Source organism: Canis lupus, chromosome 32 (assembly GCF_003254725.2).
Source record: "Canis lupus dingo isolate Sandy chromosome 32, ASM325472v2, whole genome shotgun sequence".
In the NCBI taxonomy this organism is placed as follows: domain Eukaryota; kingdom Metazoa; phylum Chordata; class Mammalia; order Carnivora; family Canidae; genus Canis; species Canis lupus.
The window spans coordinates 33,240,496-33,261,970 of record NC_064274.1 but is presented as its reverse complement, the minus strand read 5'-3'; the positions used below and the strand labels follow the sequence as shown (position 1 = coordinate 33,261,970).

Sequence of the window (21,475 nt, the reverse complement as noted above, 5' to 3'; positions counted from 1 at the left end):
TATAACTTATTTTTTTGCTCCCCTCCCCTTTCTTTCAGCTAAATATCAACAGTGCCACTTCTGCATTCTCTGTTCTCAAGGCATCTGGATGGTAACCCTGGGCCGTCCTCTCCCCCCTTCATGCATGTTTCTGAGTGCATGAAGTTGTGAAAGTCCTACACGTAATGCATATGTGATGCATCATCTTGTCATATATTCCTTTCCTATACATTGTTTACACTTCAACTATGGGGATGTTCCATGCAAACTTCAATTACTGTTGGCAAACAATAGGGGGAGGTCAGATAAAAAAATATTCCACAATATTCCAAATGCAACCTATTCAAGTTTCTGTTTATGCCAAGATATAACAGACTTCAAAATTATTCTCTCTGAATGACAGTTTGTAAGAGAAACTTACCTTTTTAAAATTCTTTGCTGTTAATCAGTTTTGGCTTAACAAAAAGCAAAATATATATATATATATACCTTCAGTTTCCTGGTTGATATTGCTGTTTAACAAAGTAGGTTGATATGCGAGCAAAATCACTCATGAATGTGGAAGGGAGAATCAGTTGGTTTGCTACCATCCAAAGTTGTTTTTGGTCAGACTGTAAACTGGAAAAATTCACATAATTTATGAGTGATCACTTTAGGATATATTCACACTTCTGGTGAATTTGCTGAATTTTTTTGTTCCTTTCTCAGATATATGCTTTCTTTTCTCCATTTGATCTGACTTGTTGCTGTTTGCTTTGTCTCCATCCTCTTCTGTCTTTTCTCACATTCTACTAGACAGAAAGGAAAGTGAAATTTGCATAATAGAGGTAACTAAACTAGCACTTTTGATCATCTTCAGGACCCACAAAACTGTTGTCAAGATTTTAAAGCTTCCTGATTCTGCTTAGGCTCTAGCTTGGATATAGCGAGCCTTGTCAGTGGTTTTAGCATTGTTTAAACTTAGGATCAAAGCAGTGAGGATTTCTGGTGTCCCTGAGCTGTGTCTCACTGATTAGGGGACTTGCAAGGAGTTGTAGCAGACCAGGATTTTGTGAATGTGCACTTAGCTCTGCCTGGTAGAAGGGGCCCCTCCTGCTTCACCACTGGCTAGTTAAAGTCAGAGAGGTCTGTGATTTCCATTCTCATAAGCGTTTAGAACTTGATTTTTGTGGCTTACGCCCTCTTAACTTCTCTCTTGTGTCAGTAACATTATCTCTCTGTGAAGAATTAGTATTTTCCAGTTTAAAAAGAAAAGGGAAATGCCCATATTTTCTTTGTGCTTCTCATTTCTCCTTTGTTTATTCAATTCTTGTAAGGCTGTTTCTCTTCCCTGAAATGCTTTATAGTGCATGGTATCTTCATCAGCGTTATTTTAACAATAGTAATTCACAATCTTCAGAAGCCTATTTTTAAAGCAGAAGCAAAAAACTAAACCCTCTTTCTCTCATTTCACCTTTCTGTGTTGATGACTCATCACCTTAGATATTGTTGCTAGTGGATGTATGGTAGATGGATTAAAGCTTTTCTGATAATTACACGATTTAAAAATATATATTTAAAATAAATATATACAGTAAATGTATTGAGCCATGTTAACCTGCCAATGAGATCTGTGAAAAAGTAATGGCCTCGTTTTTCCCTTTTTGATTTCTTTTACCTTTTTGTGAAGCGGCTATACGTGGCATACATGTATTTTAAAAATAATAGGTATAGAGTGGTTTTTTTTTTTTTACACTTTTAACTTAGCATGTGGTGTTGAAGTATTACTGTAGATCAAGTTTGTCTCCGCACTGAGATGTGAGGAAATTGTGATTTGTTCTCTCCGCCACAACTGAATTACACATTATCTTCTGTCATTTTGAAACACTGCAGTTTACCATGGGACACTGTATATATTTCTTGCCATAATGGTAAATGACTGATTGATATATTTAAGAGTTAATAAATTTGTGATTTCTGCTGACAATGTGTCCATCTTTATTTCTTAAGAAGAGGTACTAAATGCATGCATCATGTTGGCTAGTGCCAACGGCAGTTGTCCTACTATGGTCTCATTAGTTCATAACAATTTATCTTTGTAAAGGGTAGATGAAGTTATTGAACTATGCTTCCTTTTAAAAATATACTTGGTAAAAAATATATATATATACTTGGTAACAATGGCAATTTACTACATGCACAAAATAACAGTCTCTGCTAAGAAAATTTTTCTGAGAACAAAGCGGTTAAAAACAAGAGTCTTAAAAATGTCCTCCAATCCATCCTTCCATGGCTGCTAGGACGTTCCTTTTTTAACCCAAATCTGACTGTATAACACTTCAGTGTTATCTCCAGTATCCCGGCAAACACCTCCTCTCCTGCCCCTGGTCGACATGAACTTGAATGTACAGATCTGCAACATCTTTCAATTTACTGCAAACATCACACATATTTAGGCTTCTCACCTAGAATATTCCCCCTTCTTCAACCTAATTCTTACTCATTCCTAAAAATACAGTTTAGAGTATCATCAACTTGATTAAACTTCCTTAGACTGTGCTCTAAGCTTGCCTATCCTTTCAATATTGTGTAGTCTGGATCCAGTTCTGCCAGCCATGCGGTTTTGAAAACACATCTTTGTGTCTCCTCTACTGCAGTATAATGTCTCTATAGGCAAGAACTGTGTATTCATCTTTGCATCTCTAAACTCAAAAAGAGCCAGGAAGGGAGAAGCTGTTAATAGTTTTGAACTGTTGGCCAAACCATAAGTGGGAACCTCAAGATGCAATCAGACATTCCTGATTAATGTTTGGCTCCATCACTATTGTCTTTGACACTCTGAACATGTTGCCTCTTCTCTCTGAACTTTAGTTTCTGTATTTGTAAAAAGAACAAACCAGTCTACTAGGGATATTGTGATGGGTACAAAGTACCTAGGGTAATATTTGGTAGATAACATTACATGGTAGCTTCTATAATTGTTATAATCACAAATATTAATAATCCCCTTGTTCTTATTAGTCCTTACTCAGGGGAATAGAACATTCTTCTTTTATGGGTTGCTCTCTTTATGTAGGTTTATGGATAGTGCTAAGGATATAGTCATATCAAATGTCTCAGCAGGAAGAAGAGAAACACTGAAGAAGGTAGTCATCTAGCCAAAAGTAGGGAAAATAACAGAAATAAATCAGTATATTCTAGGAAAACTCTCAAAGAATCTTACTCTTAAGTAACTGAAATTCTGAATCCCTGTATAATCATATCTAATGTAAGGGTAAACATAGATGGCATAACAGTTGAGTGATTTCATTAAAATTCTGTTATCTACAGTTCTTTTAATGTTTTCATGGTATCTTTTGTCAGATTTTAAGACACTAGAATATATAAAAAGATTATTATGAACATTAGCATACTATGCCACATATCCATGATCTGAACAATAAGCAGTGATACAAGCCACATGGCTGAGACAGCAGCATGAAGCATTTACAGTATTCCTACTTTCCTATCAACCAATTCTCTAAAGTAGGCTGAAATGTTCTCCATTAGACTCTAATAGGAAAAATTGATGAAATTAAGTATTAATATTGCCCCAGAAGTAACTATAATTTTAAAAGCTTTTACTGCCTTACAATACAGAGTCAAAATTTTCTGGTTTGCCCATAAAGAGGATTTTAACTTTTTGAAAAAATGTTGCCAACATTTGAGAAATCGGAGATTCCATATAAAAGTTATGATTTCTGGGTTAATTTGAAAAATTGCCACGCTGGTCCCATGTTCACTCATCATAACAGAAAAGCTGATGCCTCTTTTAGAGGAGACCAAGTGCCCTGCCTCTTCCCACCCACAAATGCTCCACTCCTTTGAATTTGCAAATAGCTGCTGCAGACACTGGAGTTGAACATCTTTCTTAAAGTCAGAGAGCACGTATTGGCACCTCAGGCTTCAGCGAACATGGTCATTTGGTTTGGACGGAGCAGTCCCTATATCCCTAAACCATACTACTTAGGCAGCTGTCTTCCCATTCGATCTCTCTAGCTAAAGTACCCAGCATTATTTTGACTTCATTTTTAAACAAGAAAATTGAGATCCACAAAAATAAACCCAAAGCACACAATTTTTCTGAGGTACGCTTTGATGTACTAAAGGAAGAACAGCTACTATTTTCATGTAAAATGACTTATCCCATTCTCAAAGTCTTGAATGACCAAGAACTGTCAGGTGATTTTTATTGCCAGGTTTATATAGGCAGTGCAGGGTAATTGTGAACCATTTATATAAACCCAGCAGTGTTCTCTCTGTAACTAGATGTTCAGAAACTGCTTTGGGGTGCAGGAGTGACCATTTACTAAGGCCAGACGGCCTGACTCAGATATTAACACATAATGCAATCTGAACTTAATAACTCCCCTGCTGCTTTCTCCTTCCACTCACCTGGAAACCCATAACCATGCTGACATTCCCCCAGGCTGGGTAGGCAATGCTCACACTCCTGCTGCTGAATGTGGCTGAAGGGAAGTCCCCAATTCTGCTGACAGCTCTTGCTCTACGTTCATAGCCGTTCACACCCCTCACAGATCCCCGCAGCTGCCCAAGAATTCTATTTCCCTAGTCCATTTTCTCCCACTCTCCTACGCACTAGGTCAGACTCTCCTTTCTGTCTCCTACCTCTAACCTGTCCTTCCTCATCATCACTCAGGAGGACTGTGCTTCCAATTTCACTGCAAGAGGTGAAGCAATCTCAGCATCTCTTTCTGCACATACTGCCTTCTCTCCAGTTGCTGCGGATAAATAGCTCACATATCTGCCAAAGGCCAGCATCTATCTCCTAGCACCCACTCCTAGGTATCACTCTAGTGGCCCTCCCCATTTTACCACCACTATAAATCATTTCCTCCTTACTAGCTATCCCCACCCATGCCTGCTTCTTTCCTTTGCGGACTCCTTGAAAAGGCTGCCTGTACTTGCTATGTGTAGTTTCCCCCCTCATTCCTCTTAAACCCGCTCCAGTTGCCTTTACAGCTTCACCAGTTTTTCTCAGTCCAGTGACCACCCTGTTAATTCAAAAGATCGATGTTCAGTCTTCATTTTACTTGATCGCTCAAACTGTTTACCGTCCCAGTCTTGAAACACATTTTTCTCTTGTCTTTCAGACAATACACTGGCCTGATTTTCTCCCTATCATTCTAGATGCCCCTTTCCAACCTCTAACTGCTCCCTTTTCATCAACTTGACTTTTAATTTTGGAATATTTTTTGTCTTCACTTGTTCCCAGGATAGTTATGTCCAACTTCAATGGCTTTAGATTATATTAATGATTCTCAAGTGTATGTGTCCAGCCTAGATGACTGCCCTAAATTCCAAACATAGAGATCCAACTGCCTATTTGAAATCTACAGTGTACTTCTAACAAGTGTCTCAAAGTGAAATGTCCAAAACTGAAATCTTGAGAGTCTGTACCAAAACCTGCTCCCCTCTGTCCTTTCCAGATCTCAAGTAATTGTCAACTCAATTATTCCTTTGATCAGGCCACACAGGCTAGTGTCGTTTTCTAATTCTTCTCTATTTGAAATCCTGTCACTTTTACCTCCAAAATTTAACTAGAACTGACTTCTCACAATGCCTTCTGCTATATCCCTACACCAAATCACCATCATACTCTCTATACTATTGAAATATCCCCCTAACTAGTCTCTCAGCTTCCATTCTTGTCTCTCTTCTCTTTACTCTCAAGGCAGCAGCTAGAATGAGCTTGTTAAAGTATAAGGCAAAACATGTCACTTTTCTGCACAAAACCATCCAGTAATTACCCTTATCGCTCATTAAATATCAAACTTCTTAAAGTGGCCTCTGATGATAAAACTAGGTAAAGATTCCCCTTTACTCTTATCACTCTTCTATAAATGTGCCAGGATTGCTCCCACCTCAGGGCTTTTACACTTGCTATTTAGTGTGCCTTGAATACTCTTCCTCAGAGGTCCAAGTTGCTATCTTCTTTGCTTTCTTATTTATTCCTTTACAGAATTAAGTCACATGGTCAGTAAAGCTTTCACTGGTCATCTCATCAAAGACTTCAAACTTAACTCCCCTACTAGATGGTATCTATGTATTCTCCTTCCTGGAATTTTTTTCTTAGCACTTGCTATTTTGTTTTCTTAGAACTACATATTGTTTTCTTCATTTTATTGATCGAGACTCTCCTTCAGTAAAAAATATACACCAAGGGCAGAGATTTTTGTCTTTTGTTCATTGATACATTACCAGCTCTTAGAACAGTGTCTGGAACATAGCAACTGCTTAATAAATATTTGTAGTGGAACAAATCTTGAATTGCTCTCTTCTTTTACACTTAGAAAAGCTGAGGTTTCCTGCCCATTTAAAAGGTTCCTCAGTAATCCCCAGGGTTGTGCATTGCCCACATAATTACTTAGGGTGGGGGGGAACTCTGCTATAAAAAAACTTCTTCTAGCATCCAAGCACAAATTTGGAACTTTTTTGGGCTGCAAGAAACAAAACTTAATTCTAAACATCTTAAATAATAAGGAAATATATATATATATATATATATATATATATATATATATATATATTTTACAGAAGATATAGATGAGTTAGCTCCAGTTGTTTTAGTGATTCGGCAACATAAAAAAGAACCATGTTCTACCCATTTTTTAGCTTGCCCTTTCTAAAGTATAAACTTCATACTCCAGGTTAAGAGACCTAATGGTCCCAAAATGCATGACTTGGGTCCTACTATCACATCCAGGCAGGACAACATCCAATGGAAGGGCTCATGCTCTCTCTCTTCCATTCCCCACTCCGTCAGCAAAGAAACATTTCCCAATAGCCCAGATGGCCTAGAACTGGCTCAACTGCCATATCCTGTTTAGCTTCACCTGATTTAAGGACCCAGACAAGAGCTATGAATGGGCCACTTTTCTTTAGACTATGGGTGTTCAGCAAAGGATAGATATCTGACCTAAGACTGAATTTTACTGCTTTTTTAAAGAAAGAATTTGAGAACCAACATTGTCCAGTATACTAAGTACCTCAGGAAAGTCAGATCTTTGTTTTTATTGTCCTTTTCAAGTTGCTATTCTATGCATGTCATGGAGGTGGGGCAGAATTTGAGGAAATGAACTCTCTTCTCTAAACTCCAAATCCCATCCACTGATGCATTTTCTTATGTTGTGTGCTCCCAATTTGCCCAGTCAGGTCAGTGCTGGAGAGTGCTTTCAGCACAGAAGTCTTTGGAACTAGGAAAGTTCAGTCATTTCACTCAGCTTGGATTTCTTCCAGGAGCTCTGGTCCTAAGCAGGACCTGGTAAGCCACAATTACATCCTGCCCCCTCCAGATACCCTCTTTGCTTTGCCCTCCTTTCAATAAAATACTTTTTAAAAACAAAGTGAAGACCATTTGGTACCCAAAACCACATTTAGTGATAACTGTTGTTCAGTTCTGCTTTTCTTTTTGTATTACTTTAAATAAAGTGGAAAATGGCGGGGGATGGGAGGATCATAACAACTAAGTAAACACCAACGATCTTATTCACCATCCACCCACTTGAAACTGCCTGGCCAAGGGAACAAAAGGACAAGCAGTTCATCTCTAGAACCTGTTCCCACATGGTCTGAAACAACAATTTGCTGCTGTGTGGGAAGAAGTGTTTAGCTAACTGATTTGTGATCAAGTGGTGTTACGTGTACAATGCTCCTTTTTGTCAGTACTGCTGTTACAAATCTAGGTGACTCAAAGACATCTTCTAAAGATGACTTGGTTAATCACCAGTCTTTTTTTTTTTTTTTTAACAGAAGTCTTAATTCGCAGAATCAAGCTTCCTCTCATATTTGCTTTTTTAGCATTTTCATGATTGCTTTTCACCCCAAACAGAATAACTAGATTCTCTGTTGTTCGAACTATGAAGAAGGGATCCCCTCTAGGGCATGGGGCTAAGAGGATGACTTTTTTTTTAATCTTTTTTTTTTTTTTTTTTAAGAGCAAGTGAGTGGGGGTGGGGGTTGTGGAGGAGGGGGCAGAGGCAGGGGAGAATCTTAAGCAGGCTCCTCGCCCAGCACAGAGCTGGACACGGAGCTGGATCTCACAACACTGAGATCATGACCTGAGCTGAAATCAAGAGTCGAACACTTAAGTGACTGAGCTGGCTAGGATCCTCTAAGAAGATGACTTTAAAGTGATGACTGAGTTTACACACATGCATTCCCTTCTTTCCTGTCATTAAAAAAAAAAAAAAAAAAAAAAATCAGCAAGTCCATCCTCAGACCCCCTCTGCTAAAAGATTAATATGCACACATGTAAACATGTGAAGAGATAGAAAATGAAGCACTTTAGGATAACAGGCATAGAAGTTAGCATTAGGATTGATGAGTAGGAAAGAAAAAACAAATTTCCTTATAGGCGGCAAACAAGAAGTATCCACTACGTGCCTGCTGGTTAGAGCCATGATGATAAAAATCTTCCTGAAAGGATAGTCTCTCCTTGCCTGATGGCAGCTGTGGGCATCTATCTCATTCTTAATCTGGCTCCACCTTCCTATGATTCATGCTTAGGCCACAAAACTTGTTTAACTTTTGGGAGAAGTCATAGAAAGAAGTCCTTCACACCAATTCATTATTCATCCCCCCAGGAGCCGTTCCAAGGGTCTGAGACATTGAGGCTAGAGAAGCATCTGGGCCTTGTATTGTGTGATTCTATGCTGATGCTATGATGCCACCAGACAGGAAGAAAGGAATGCAAGCAAGGGAATTTTGAAGCTCCAGATTTTCAGAAGCACAAAATCTTAAGTCTCTCTAATTCTGTGCTCCACGTTTACTAATTTTTTTTAACATATCTGTTAAAGGCAGGAGTACCCACATCCTTCCAAGAGCAAACATTAATTCTTCCAGGACATAGAAACAAAATACTTTACCAGTTACCTCATGATTAATGCTCTTTCTCATTCTTAGCATGTTTGATTTCTTTCCTATTTCCCCAAGCTAAATAGAGAGGTTAAAAAACTTATTGCCCTTATTATTTCATGAGAGAGGCTTTGAAATACTAAGGATCTTTTCTTCTTATCATTCCTCATCTGCAGAAAAGAAAAAGGGATGCTCAGTTCTCCAATTGCATACATATAATAAAAAGATCATGCTATATATTCTTATATAACTTGGTTTTTTCACTCACTAGCATATAATAACAAATATCATTTCAAAACTATGCCCCTAGAACATTACTTTTAGTGACCTCGTACTAGTCTATTTAAGTGATATGCTATTTATTTAATCAATTACCTATTGTTGAACATGTATGTTTCACATTTTTATGATATGAACAATAAGCATTGAGCATCTATGTAGCTAACTTTTTGCTATTTAATAATTTTCTTAGGGAATTGAATCTGCCAGAGGAGAAAATACTGAGTCATCCATTCAATTTTAGCCTCACAAAAATAATGATAGGGCAGATGTATAGGGAAGAAATTATTATAGAGATTAAGTTAAATGTCCTGGCTCATTCAGTGACAAATTTTACCAGGTTTCCTCATTGCATGTCCACTATATTTCTCCACTGTCCAACTATCTACAGCTTTTTCAAGCTACCATGCCAGACTGTGGTCACCGCATTGGAAAGACAAGACGACACTTACGAGGGAAATCCCAGAGCACTGTTGCTATTCATTGCTTTAGCTTTGAAATGCTGTTCTCAACTTCTTCTTTCCACTTGATTATATTCTCCAGATTTTTTGGTACATGGACCTTGCTGCTTAGTGTCTTGTTTTTGTTTTATTTTTTTCACCTTATCTTAGCTTTAAAAATTACATTTTCCAAGATTTCATCTAGGTTTCTCTTAATTAGTATTTGGGCTGACAGTTTGTTTAGATTGTCAGTTTGCGAACTACACACTGGGGGAAATGACTATGAGAACTCAAAAGATTCCAGGATCCACTGTTTCTTACTCTTTATTTTTGTTCTGTTAGCTATATTAGCCAGGGTTTTATATATACACACACACACACACACACACACACACACACTTATTATAAGGAATTGGTTCACATTACTATGGAGGCTGACAATTCCCAAGATCTACAGTCAGCAAACTGGGGACCCAAAGGAACCAATTGCATGGTTCCAGTCTGAAAGCCAGCAAGCTTGAGACCCAAGAAAAGCCAATGTTTCAATTCAAATCCAAAAAAAAGAAGAGACCAACTGAAGTCCCAGCTCAGAAACAGGCAGGAAGAGTTTCCTCTTACAAGAGGAAGGGTCAGTCTTTTTGTTCTACACAGACTGTCAACTGATTGAATAAGGCCCACACACATGAGGGAGGACAGTCTGCTATATTCAGTCTACTAACTCAAGTGTTAATCTCATCCAGAAAATTCTAACAGACATACCCAGAACATTATTGATCAAATATCTAGGTACCCTTGGCCCAGTAAAGTTGACACAGAAAATGAACCATTACACCAGTATTAGCATTAATACAAAAAAGAAAAAAAATATCACTTCTAAGAACAGATAAATGGCCAGCTTGTAGATGGCATCTAATCTAACAGCCAATCTTATGAGTAAGAAATCTCAAAGAATAGTTACTGCCAATTTTAAAAATGGAATGACATTTACCACATGAATTAAAATGAAAAATATTTTAAAGCATGATAATATTCAAGCACACCATCTATTAGCCCTTAGAGCAATGATGTCACCAAACATCACTAAGCCTCTAGAAACTCCAGTGAGAAAAAAAGAAAACAGGTAGTTAAGACTTTGGTATTATTATAAAAATAGTTTTGACCGGATACAATCCTTGAAAATGTCACAGGTTCCCCTCATGTGTTTTTGGGTCACACTGAGAACTTCTGGCCTACAGGAAGAAAAAAAGCATAGAATAACTAATCAAACATGGAGTAATGTTCCTGAAGGCTTAACCACTAAGACACCATTTGGAATGTACTCTCCCTCAATACATTTATGGGTGGATATAAATAGAGACATTAAAAAGAGAATTAATTAAAAGTAGGATGAGAACAAATTACAAATTATCATTGATCAACATGACAAGCTGAAAAATAGATTTGGATAGAAACAGGAAGAAAAAGAGTAGCCAAACATAGTAATTAACTGTATGAATATGACATTTGGATGGGGAAGGAAGGAAGAAGCAGCCAAACATCCAAGTTGTTCTATCTGCCAAGATGGAGTACCAGGGATTGGGTTTACCACCCTGCTGAAAAAAATTTTAAAAACATATGAAATATATTAAAAAGGTTTTCAGGCACTGGATATTAAGTGCCAGAGGACAGTGATCCGAAGAGACAGGAAGAAACAAAGTGAGCCCCAAGCTAGTTACTCCAGTTTATTACCTTGAGAGAGTTTCCAGCCTATAACACAAAGGAGTCAAGCATTGCTCAATAGTCTTCGTAAATTGAGCAGATGGAGGTGAGAGAGAATAGAGAGGTCAAAGCAAGTAGAATTCTCAGCGTAAAGCTCTAGAAAGAGGAGAACTGCTATGGAGATTTCAGAGGATCCGCCTGAGTCTTCAGCTGAGTAGGCTGGGAAAGAACACCTGAAGGCTAATCCCCAGGGCTCACATGGGACTGGAAATAGTTTGCGCTTTCACTAGCCAGAGTAGAAAATCCTTATAATTCACAGGCATCAGAGAGCATACTCAAAAGTGTAATAATCCTATGGTGGGAAAAAATTTAGCCCCTAAAGACTTTCCTGATCCCAACTAAGAGATGTTGAAAATAAACTTCAAAAAGGATCAAGCTGTTTCCAAGTAACTTTACTGAGCTTGAGGAAAAAAAATAAGAATAGAGGAATACCAAATATCTAACAATAAGTAAGTTCAAATTCACTATGTCTGCATACAACAAATGTTACCAGGCATGCAGAAAATCAGGAAAACATGAACCATTCTGAGGAGAAAATTTTTTTTTATTTTTTTATTCTTTATTGGTGTTCAATTTACTAACATACAGAATAACCCCCAGTGCCCGTCACCCATTCACTCCCACCCCCCGCCCTCCTCCCCTTCTACCACCCCTAGTTCGTTTCCCAGAGTTAGCAGTCTTTACGTTCTGTCTCCCTTTCTGATATTTCCCACACATTTCTTCCTGAGGAGAAAAATTAATGGAAGAAACATACCTAGAGAGAATGCAAATGGAACCTTAGTAGACAGAAGCATCAAATTTAATATTTTATGTGTTCGGGAAGGGAAAGAAAAAATTTGTGTTAAGGAGAAAAATCCAAACATATATAGAAAAAGTTTTAAAAGCTGCTAGACATACAGAGATGTGGATTCTGTGGTAGGAAAACAATAAACCTCCAAAGATGTCCATAGACTAACCCCTGGAATCTGAGAATATGTCACTTTATATGGCAAAAAGGATTTTGCAGGTGAAAAAGTTAAGGATCTTGAGATAGGAAGTTTATCCTGGATTATCTAGGTGGGCCTAACATAATCGCAAGGGTCCTTATAAGGGGATAAAAGGAAGGAAGATTAGAGAAGACTACAGAAGCAGACATCAGGGACAGAGAAAGGAGAGGTCTGAAGATGCTATATATACTACTGACCTTGAAAATGCAAGAAGGGGCTACATACCAAGGAATGCAAGTGTCTTCTAGGAGCTAGAAAAGGCAAGAAGCAGAACCTTTCTTTCAGAAAGCCTCCAAAAGGTACACACTGGTTTTAGCCCAGGGAGAGCTCCGACTTTTGGGATTGTAAAAGATAATAAATATGAGTTGTGTTAAACCACTGAGTTTATGGCAATTTGTTATAGTTGTAACAGGACATTAATACAGAGTTCAATTAGGCATTTAATGCAGTAATCCCGGTAAATGTTGGAGACTCCTGAGAATATCACAGTGAGGTGAAGAAGAGAGGATTAGTTACTGGATGAATTACATACTGGGTATTTAGTAGAGTTGTGACTATAGAAATTTAGTATTCTGGTATCCAGATCAAAAGGAAATTTTCTCTAAAAAAGAACATATACCAGGTGACTAATTTGCTGCCACAGATCTTTCTTCTTCACAGTACAATGGTGTTACTGGAAAGTTGCTGCCGGGCCAGGGACTACATTTCTCAATTATCTTGCAACTAGTAACCACATGATTAGATCTTGTCAATAGAATATGAACAGAAACACCATGTCTTACTTCGAAGGCCAAAGTCCTCAAAAACCAGGTGTGCATTATATATCCTCTCCCTTTTCCCCATCCTCTGGCTGAATGAGGATTTTGAGTCTCTGGGTGGCAAGGAGAGACAAAGTATGAAAGGTCCCTAAATCTTAACATGGAAGGTCACTTGCTCACCAGAAGCACCCATATCACACAGCTGTGTGAACACCAAGAAATATGCTTTTTTTTTAAGATACTGATTTTGAGGCTTATTTATTTTCATCTCAAAAATTGGTACAACTAGAACGCTGTTTTAACAGAATCATAAACTATGTGCCATCATTCAGTGGATGACACAACTCGAGTAAGATGTAGGAAAGATAGAGTGTAGTGTTGTTATGCAGTGGCAATAGACCTGATAAAATTTGGCTGCCAAGCTGGTAGCTCTAAATTAGAATATTGGTTGTGTTAGCTTGTTACTGACCATTCTTAGCAGGCTATCAGAAGAAAAAGGAGCCCAAGCAGAATTGACCAGTTTGCAAACAAAAATTGAAAGAGAACAGAATCCAAGTACCTGGGGTTTCTCACAACTGAAACATCTGCATAATTCTAGAACTCAAACATTAATAGATATGGCTAAAAAGATTTTAATATCAGAAGCCTTTTATTTTTCCACTCAAAGAAAGTAATTCAGTCTTAGAACAAAAATCAGAATAAGGATGTTTCCTTTCCATATAAGCCCATTGTTTCATGATAGCTATAAAACAGGCACCACTAAATTAAGAGAAAAGCATGGGCAAGAAGTCAAGAAATAAAGCAGGCCTACAAATAAGGTGTAGGGTAAAACTCTAGTTGTGAGTTCTGGCACGTAGAACTGCCCAGAAACAATAGAACAGAAATCTACTTGAAAGAGGGAGTTGTATTACCAAAGAAGCCTCAATCCTAAACAAAAATGCTGTTGAATATTAAGCATTATCCTGAAACTACAAAACTTGTGCTAACAGAAAGCTCAACAAAACAATGCCCACTTCAGACATGGCCATTCCTACCAGTAGTATCCCTACTAGAAAGCTGGTTCAATATCTAATCAAGGAACACCACCACCCACCCCCACCCCCAACCAAGACAGAGAAACTTCAAAATGCTACAAACTCAAATGATTTCAGTGTTGTCAGACATTAGTGATTGTTGTGTGACTCCCATTCTCCCCCTCATTTGGTGAATCCCCAATAACATGGATAGTCTGTTTTAACAAAATTTAATTTTTTGGAATTTACTGCAATGTGAGAGATTACCACATTAATGGAGGTTTAACAGTGCCTCAAGAGAGAGAAGTCAGAAGTACCATATTTATAGATTTCAGAGTCTGGGGTCAATTGATTTAAGGGAAGTCATTCAGTGTAGGGAACAATTTGATACAAGAAAAAGTATTTGATGCATTATTTTAGGATTTGTATGTGTAAGTGAAAAGAAGGTCTTGAAGCAAAGCTTTGGTAAGTTAGCTATTATTGGTAACTGAGCCCAGATGAACAGACTATTGTGTCTGAAGAGGGTGGGGGGATGATAAGTGGGAATTTCCTAAAGCACACCATAAAGTTATTTCTTAATTTGCAACCATGTCTTTCCAGGTCTAAGTTTTCCTGGAAGAAGCAGCAACATAGCTGTAGTCCACTATTATATATATATATATTAGTCACACTGACACAGTCTCAATGATCAGTATTCTAGCTCTCCTGCTCCCACTGTATCACGTATGGGTGTGAACAGGTGCCTGTTAACTCAGATGTTGCCAAATAATGAGAAGCCACATCCAAACCTGATACTGAGGACTGCTCTTTACCTACAGATCTAGGATTCTGAGATACAGTGGTTGAAGGGACTCTGGTTCTTTTCAGGTATATTCTCTGTTTAGAGAAAAGTTGGTATGTGGATATTGGCTGCCTGCCCACATGAGTGCACCATGTAAGGAAGGTTTAACTGATCACCAAAATCTTGTGCTTCCCTTCTATTGTAGGTTATCTCTGGAAAATACCTACCCAGGTAGGGATCACATTTCCCAGCTTCTTGCATGACTAAGTTAAGTAAGGCCTGTGACTAGTTCCTGGAAATGTGAACATGATGTTAGTGCAGATGATACAGGTCACTTTCAAACCTAGAATCTGTGAAACAGGTGTGCATTCTCCATTTTTTTTCTCTGAATGGCACTGAAGGCAATACATTTTGGAACTTTAGAAGGCAAAATATAAATGGAAGAAGCCTAGATGCCTGAGGCCACACATGGAAAGTTGCCATTTGGCTTGTGAAGTGAGAGAGGAATAAACTTCTACTGAGGTAAGTGACAGACTTGATATCATAATTGATAATATTAGGTAGAATTGTCCTAATTGATACATGATGCTTATCATGAAAGATGAAATACATAAACTCAAATGGTAACATTTGATATATTCATTGAAAGAAGCAATGCCAGCATAAATGCATGGAATCATGACATTTTTGTAATAACTTCCTATATAAATAGAAGAATCAAGAAATAATATGCATTCCTTTCTCCATTAAATATTTAATGTGTATGAACATTGGTATTACTGATAATTCCTTTCTTGATACTTTTCTAAATTTTCTAAATGCTCTCGATATCTTTTGAAGATATTGAAGATACATTTATGCTTTGTATCTATATTAATTACTAATATTTGCTCAATTTTAGATTTATAATGATTATTATTTTTAAACACAGATTCAGTTTTCAATATATGAAAAATATATATTTTCATGCAGACCTACAAATGAGTATTAATTCTGGCTCTTATCCCAAATTCCTTTTTTTAATGTGGGACCCATTTGCTCATCTAAGATAAGCCTGTTACTAACTCTTTGAGTCATTAATTTTTGTCTTCCTTATACTTACAACAATCCTATGAAATAGGCAGAGAAGTTTTTATCTCATTTTATGATAAAGAAATTCATATCCAGAGAGATCACAAGACTTGTCTTAGATTCAACAGCCACAAAGTGGTGGAAGTAAGATCCCATTTGTGCTGCTCACAGGAAAGTTCTGGAAGAGGAAAATTTTTTACCAGGGAATTCAGCTGCTAGCTATCAGCACCCCCTTAGGATACCCTCTTCTAATTAATATGAAATATTTTCATATTAGGAAAAAGTTTTTGGTTTTTTTTTTTTAAGTTGTACATCTTGAGGTTTGCCGGGGTGGCTGAGTTGTTTAAACATCCAACTCTTGGTTTCAGCTCAGATCGTGATCTCAGGGTCCTGGGATAGAACCTTGAGTCAGATTCTGCACTTAGCACAGAGTCTGCTTGTCCCTCTCCTTCCTCCTCCACTCCTCTCCCCTGCTTGTGGTCTTTCTATCTCACTCTCTCAATCAAATGATAGATAGATAGATAGATAGATAGATAGATAGATAGATAGATAATTAAAAAAAAAAAGATGTACATCTCAATAACCAGATATGAGTGTCTCTAACCATTACCACAGGGTCCTGGCACATAGTAGGTCTTCAACTAATATCTATTTGATGATGATGATGATTGTGGTGGCAGTGAGAGGTGTCACATACAATAGCCTTTAGTTTCTCATAGGTTATGATACAACAGAAGTGGAGGGTTATGTAGGTGCTTTTTCAGATTTGGATTTGAAGAGGCTTTCAGTCCTAAACAGCAATGTAGAAAGAACCTGAGCTCCCCTCCTCCATGGACACACCAATCTATACCTATCTATAAATAATTATTCCTGAAGAAGAACTAAGGACTGATTGAGGAAACCTCAGCACAGAGCATTCTAGAAACTCTCTGCCTCATGTCCACCTCAGCTCCAGCTTCCCCAATTGGATGACCTCTGAGCAGAATGTACCTGGACCCTTCCACTTACACTTCACCATCATATCATACCAGGATATCTTCTATACAGAGAGTTTCAGGATCCCCTTGATTGCACTGATTTCAGCCTCAGCAGTCCTAGCAATGCACATTCTGTGAAGACCCCCAGGACCACCCAAACCCATGCCCACTTCAGCTCTGGCCATCCCACCAGGGCAGCACAAGAAGAGTGCCACAGGACCCATAGCCTATACCAACCACAGATTCAGCCACAGCCAAAGTCCCATGCATACATAGTCTGCACAGGGAATGACCTTACAGAAGACCATTTCTTTAACTTTAAGAGAAGCTATTCTAATTCACAGAAACAAAGAAAGTTAGCAAAATGAGAACACAGGGGAATATGCTCCAAACAAAATAACAGGACAAAAATCACAGAAAAAGAACAAAATGAAACTGAAATAAGCAATATGCCTAATAAATTGTTGAAAGTAGTAATCATAAAGATTCTCACTGGACTGGAGAGAAAGGTGGAATAACTCAGTGAAAACCTCAACAAAGGGAAAAAAAAGAAAAGAAAACTTCAACAAAGGGATGGAAAAGATTTTAGGTGGGAATTCTGGAAGATGGTGGAGTAGGAGGACCCTTAGCTCACTCCATCCATGTTAACAACTAGATATCACTCACATCTGAGTACATAAACCAGAGAGCAATCCAAAGACTAACATAAAAAACTCCACAACTAAATGTACAGAAGAAGCTGCATTGGAGCATTTAGGAAGGACAGAAAGGCAGTGGGGAGCTTCCTGCAAGAGGGAGAGAACAGCAAGCACAGAGAAGGGAACATGCCAGGGAACCAACATGGGGAAGATAACATCTGGCCTTGAAAACCAGAGGGGCTGAATTCTGTGAGTTTGTATAACAAGAGGAACTTGGAGCCTGGAGCTCTAAAAGTCAGCTGACTCAGTACTGTGTGAGGCCAGAAAGGCGAGTAAGTGATAGCTGGGTTCCTGTCCTTAAAGAGACCACAGCCAACAGAGAGTTGATGTAGAGTGACAGTTTGCATGACAGGGGCAAATGAGAGGAATCTCTGTTGGGGGACTTCTCTTGGAACAAAAGAGCTGGCATTTTCCTCCTCTACCCCCCAAAATAAACATTGAGCCAGCCAGCTGTGGGAGGTGGCATTACACAGATGGTTGCTACCTAACCCACTAGCATGCCTCCCACCTGGAAGTTTTCCTGAGGACTTGTCCACTCTAAACATGCTGGCTTCAACTCTGGGCTCAGCACAAATTTTCTTAATATCCAGTACACAATGCACCATGTCGCTGGGCACTGCTGTCACAAGAAATGCACCCAGAAGCCACCAAGCTTTGAGGATCCAGCCTAGGACTAGCAGCTTAGTACAAATTTTGATAACATGACACATGCCCCATGCAACTACTGCACACCTAGCCACCACCCTCCACTGAGCACCACACCTGTGGTAGCTACTTTGCTTCAGGGATCCAGCAGAGGGCTAGTAGCTCAGCACAAATTTTGCTAACACTCCCGCCCTACCCTCCAGCCTCCTATGGTCAAACGCCCTCAGAATCAGCCTGCCTGGGTCTCGCTAACACCATAGAGAGCAAGCACAGGCCCCAAAATAGGCAAAGAGTCAGTGCAGACGTCTGGACTGAGAAAACGTGACTCAAACACAACAGCAGGACACCAGCAACACACACAAGGGACTACCTTGAAGTGCCAGGTTCTGGTGAACAGGGCACACTGCACTAAAGAAGATCTCTTCTTCATAAAGCCACTACTTTCAAGAGAAGAAGGTAACATACAGAAACAGACAAACAAAGGTAGACAAAATGAGGAGACAGAGGAATAGGTCACAAAATCACAGCAGGAGATCTAAGTGAAACAGAAATAAATAATATGCATCATAGAGAATTTAAAGTAATAATTGTAAAGATACTCATGGGACTTTAGCAAAGCATGGAGGACATAATTGAGACCCTTAATAAAGAGATAAAAATACATATTACAGTTGAGGAACATAATACATGAAATGGAAAATACAATAGTTGGAATAAATAGTAGACTACAGAAAGTAGAGGAACATATCAGTGACCTGGAGGATAGAGTAATGGAAAGAAATCAAGTTGAACATGTGAGAGACAAACATTGCATAATGAGAATAGAATTAGAGAACTCAGTGACACCATCAAGCATAATAACTTTCACATCACAGGGATTCCAGAAGGAGAAGGGAAAGGGGGGAAGAATTATATTTGAAGAAATAATAGCTGAAAACTTCTCAAATCTTGGGATGGAAACAGAGATCTAGAATCAGGAGGCACAGAGATCCCCCAACAAACTTAACCAAAGGAGGCCCAAACCAAGGTACATAGTAATGAAAATGGCAGAAAAGAAAAAAAAAAAGTGGTAAAGAACTTTAAGATTCTAAGAGAGACGACTGTTACATAAAGAGGAAACCCCATAGAGATATCAGCTGATTTTTCAGCAGAAACTTTACAGACCTGAAGAAAGTGGCATGGATATATTCAAAGTGCTGAAATGGAAAAATCTAGAGCCAAGAATACTCTATCATTCAGCATAGAATGAGAGATAAAGAGTTTCCCAGGCAGATAAAAGTTAAAATAATTCATGACCACTAAATCACCCCTACAAGAAATGTTAAGGGAAACTCAGTGTATAGGGAAAAATCAACAACAAAACATAAGAGTAAGAATAATAGGAAACCCCAAAGCAAGACAAAATTAAGTATATTTGTAAAACTCAGTCAACAGAAGCACAAAAAAAGGAAGTAAAATATGATACCAAATATCTGCCATGTGGAAGGGAAAGGAGTAGAAAATGAGTACAAAATTAAGCGGCCATGAGCTTAATATAGAACTGCTATATACAGAAAATGTCATATATAAACCAAATGGTTACCACAAATCAAAAAACACTAATAAATATGCAAAAAAGGGTAAAGAATCCAAGTATGTCACTAAAGAAAATCAGCAAGATACAATGGAGAGAAAGCGAAGATAGGATAAGAGAAAACATATAAAGACAGGAGCAAAATAAGTAACAAAATGGCAATAAAGAGAGATCTGCCAATAACTACTTTCAGTGTAAATGGACTAAAGACTCCAATCAAAAGACAGGGTGACAGAGTGGATACAAAGCAAGATCCATCTATATTCTGCCTACAAGAGACTCCTTTCCAGACCTAGAGATACCAGCAGAATGAAAATGAGAAGATCGATAAACATTTATCATGCAAATGGATGTCAAAGAAAGCCAGATAGCAATACTTCTATCAGACAAAAGAGACTTTAAAATAAAGACTGTAAAAAGAAACAAAGAACAGTATATCATGAAGGGGACTGTCGAACAAGAAGCTATAACAATTGTAAATATTTATACACCCAACATGGGAGAACCCAATACATAAAATAGTCACTAACAAACATAAAGGAAACTAATTGATAGTAATACAATAATAGTAGGGGACTATAACAACCCACTTATATCAATGGATAAATTATTCAAACAGAAATCAACAACAGTGAAAAAAACAGTAGCTTTGAATAACATACTGACCAGATGGATTTAACAGACATTTAACAGAACATTCCATCCTAAAATAGCAGAATATACATTCTTTTCAAATGCATACAAAACATTCTCTAGAAAAGATCACATATTAGGCCACAATACAAGCCTCAAGAAATTTTAAAAAATAGAAGTCATACCATGTATCTTTTCTGACCACATCACTATGATAGGAGAAATCAATTACAAGAAAAAAATTCAGAAAGACCACAAATACACAGAGGCTAAATAACACGGTACTAAACTGCGAATGGGCCAACCAAGAACTCAAAGAAGAAATCAAAAAGTACATAGAAACAATTGAAAATGAAAATACAATAGTCTAAAAACTTTAGGATGCAGCAAAAGTTGTTCTAAGTTTATAGCAAAACAGGCCTACCTGAAGAAAAATTTCAAATAAACAACCTAACTTTATAATAAAGGAGCTAGAAAAATAACAACAAAAGTAGCCTAAAGCAGCCGGAGAAAGGAAATAATAAAGGTTCAATAAGAAATAAATGATATAGGGGTGCCTGGTGGCTCAGTTGATTGGGCGTCTGCCTTTGACTCAGATCATGCATGATCCCAGGGTCCTGGAATCAAGCCCCATAGGGGGCTCCCTGCTTGGTGGGGAGTCTGCTTCTCCCTCTCCCTCTGTTCTTCCTCTGGTGCTCTTTCTCTCTCTCTCTCTCTCTCTCTCTCTCTCATAATAAAATCTTTAAAAAAAAAAAGAAATTATATAGAAACAAACAAAAAGAAGTGATAGAACAGATCAATGAAACCAGGAGCTGATTCTTTGTAAAAATTAATGTAATTGATAAATCTCTAGTCAAACTTATCAAAAAGAAAACATAAAGGACCCAAATAAATAAAACCACAAATGAGAGAGAGGAAATAACAACCAACACCACAAAAAAAAAAAAAACAATTATAACAGAATATTATGAAAAACTATATGCTGGTTG

General features: G+C 37.9%; 1 protein-coding gene across 22 annotated transcripts in view; it reads left to right on the top strand.

The window, feature by feature from the left end:
* The window catches only part of CAMK2D (calcium/calmodulin dependent protein kinase II delta), a 301,972-nt gene extending 300,027 nt beyond the window's left edge, over positions 1–1,945 (top strand). For all 22 annotated transcript variants that reach the window (XM_025465971.3, XM_025465973.3, XM_025465990.3 and 19 more), the window contains one exon: positions 39–1,945. Coding sequence is in view for 4 of the 22 variants with exons in the window: in XM_025465978.3 (XP_025321763.1) it covers positions 39–42 (4 nt within the window). In the remaining 18 variants the exon portion in view is untranslated. The remainder of the gene's footprint in view (positions 1–38) is intronic.
* Positions 1,946–21,475: the final 19,530 nt, after the last annotated feature.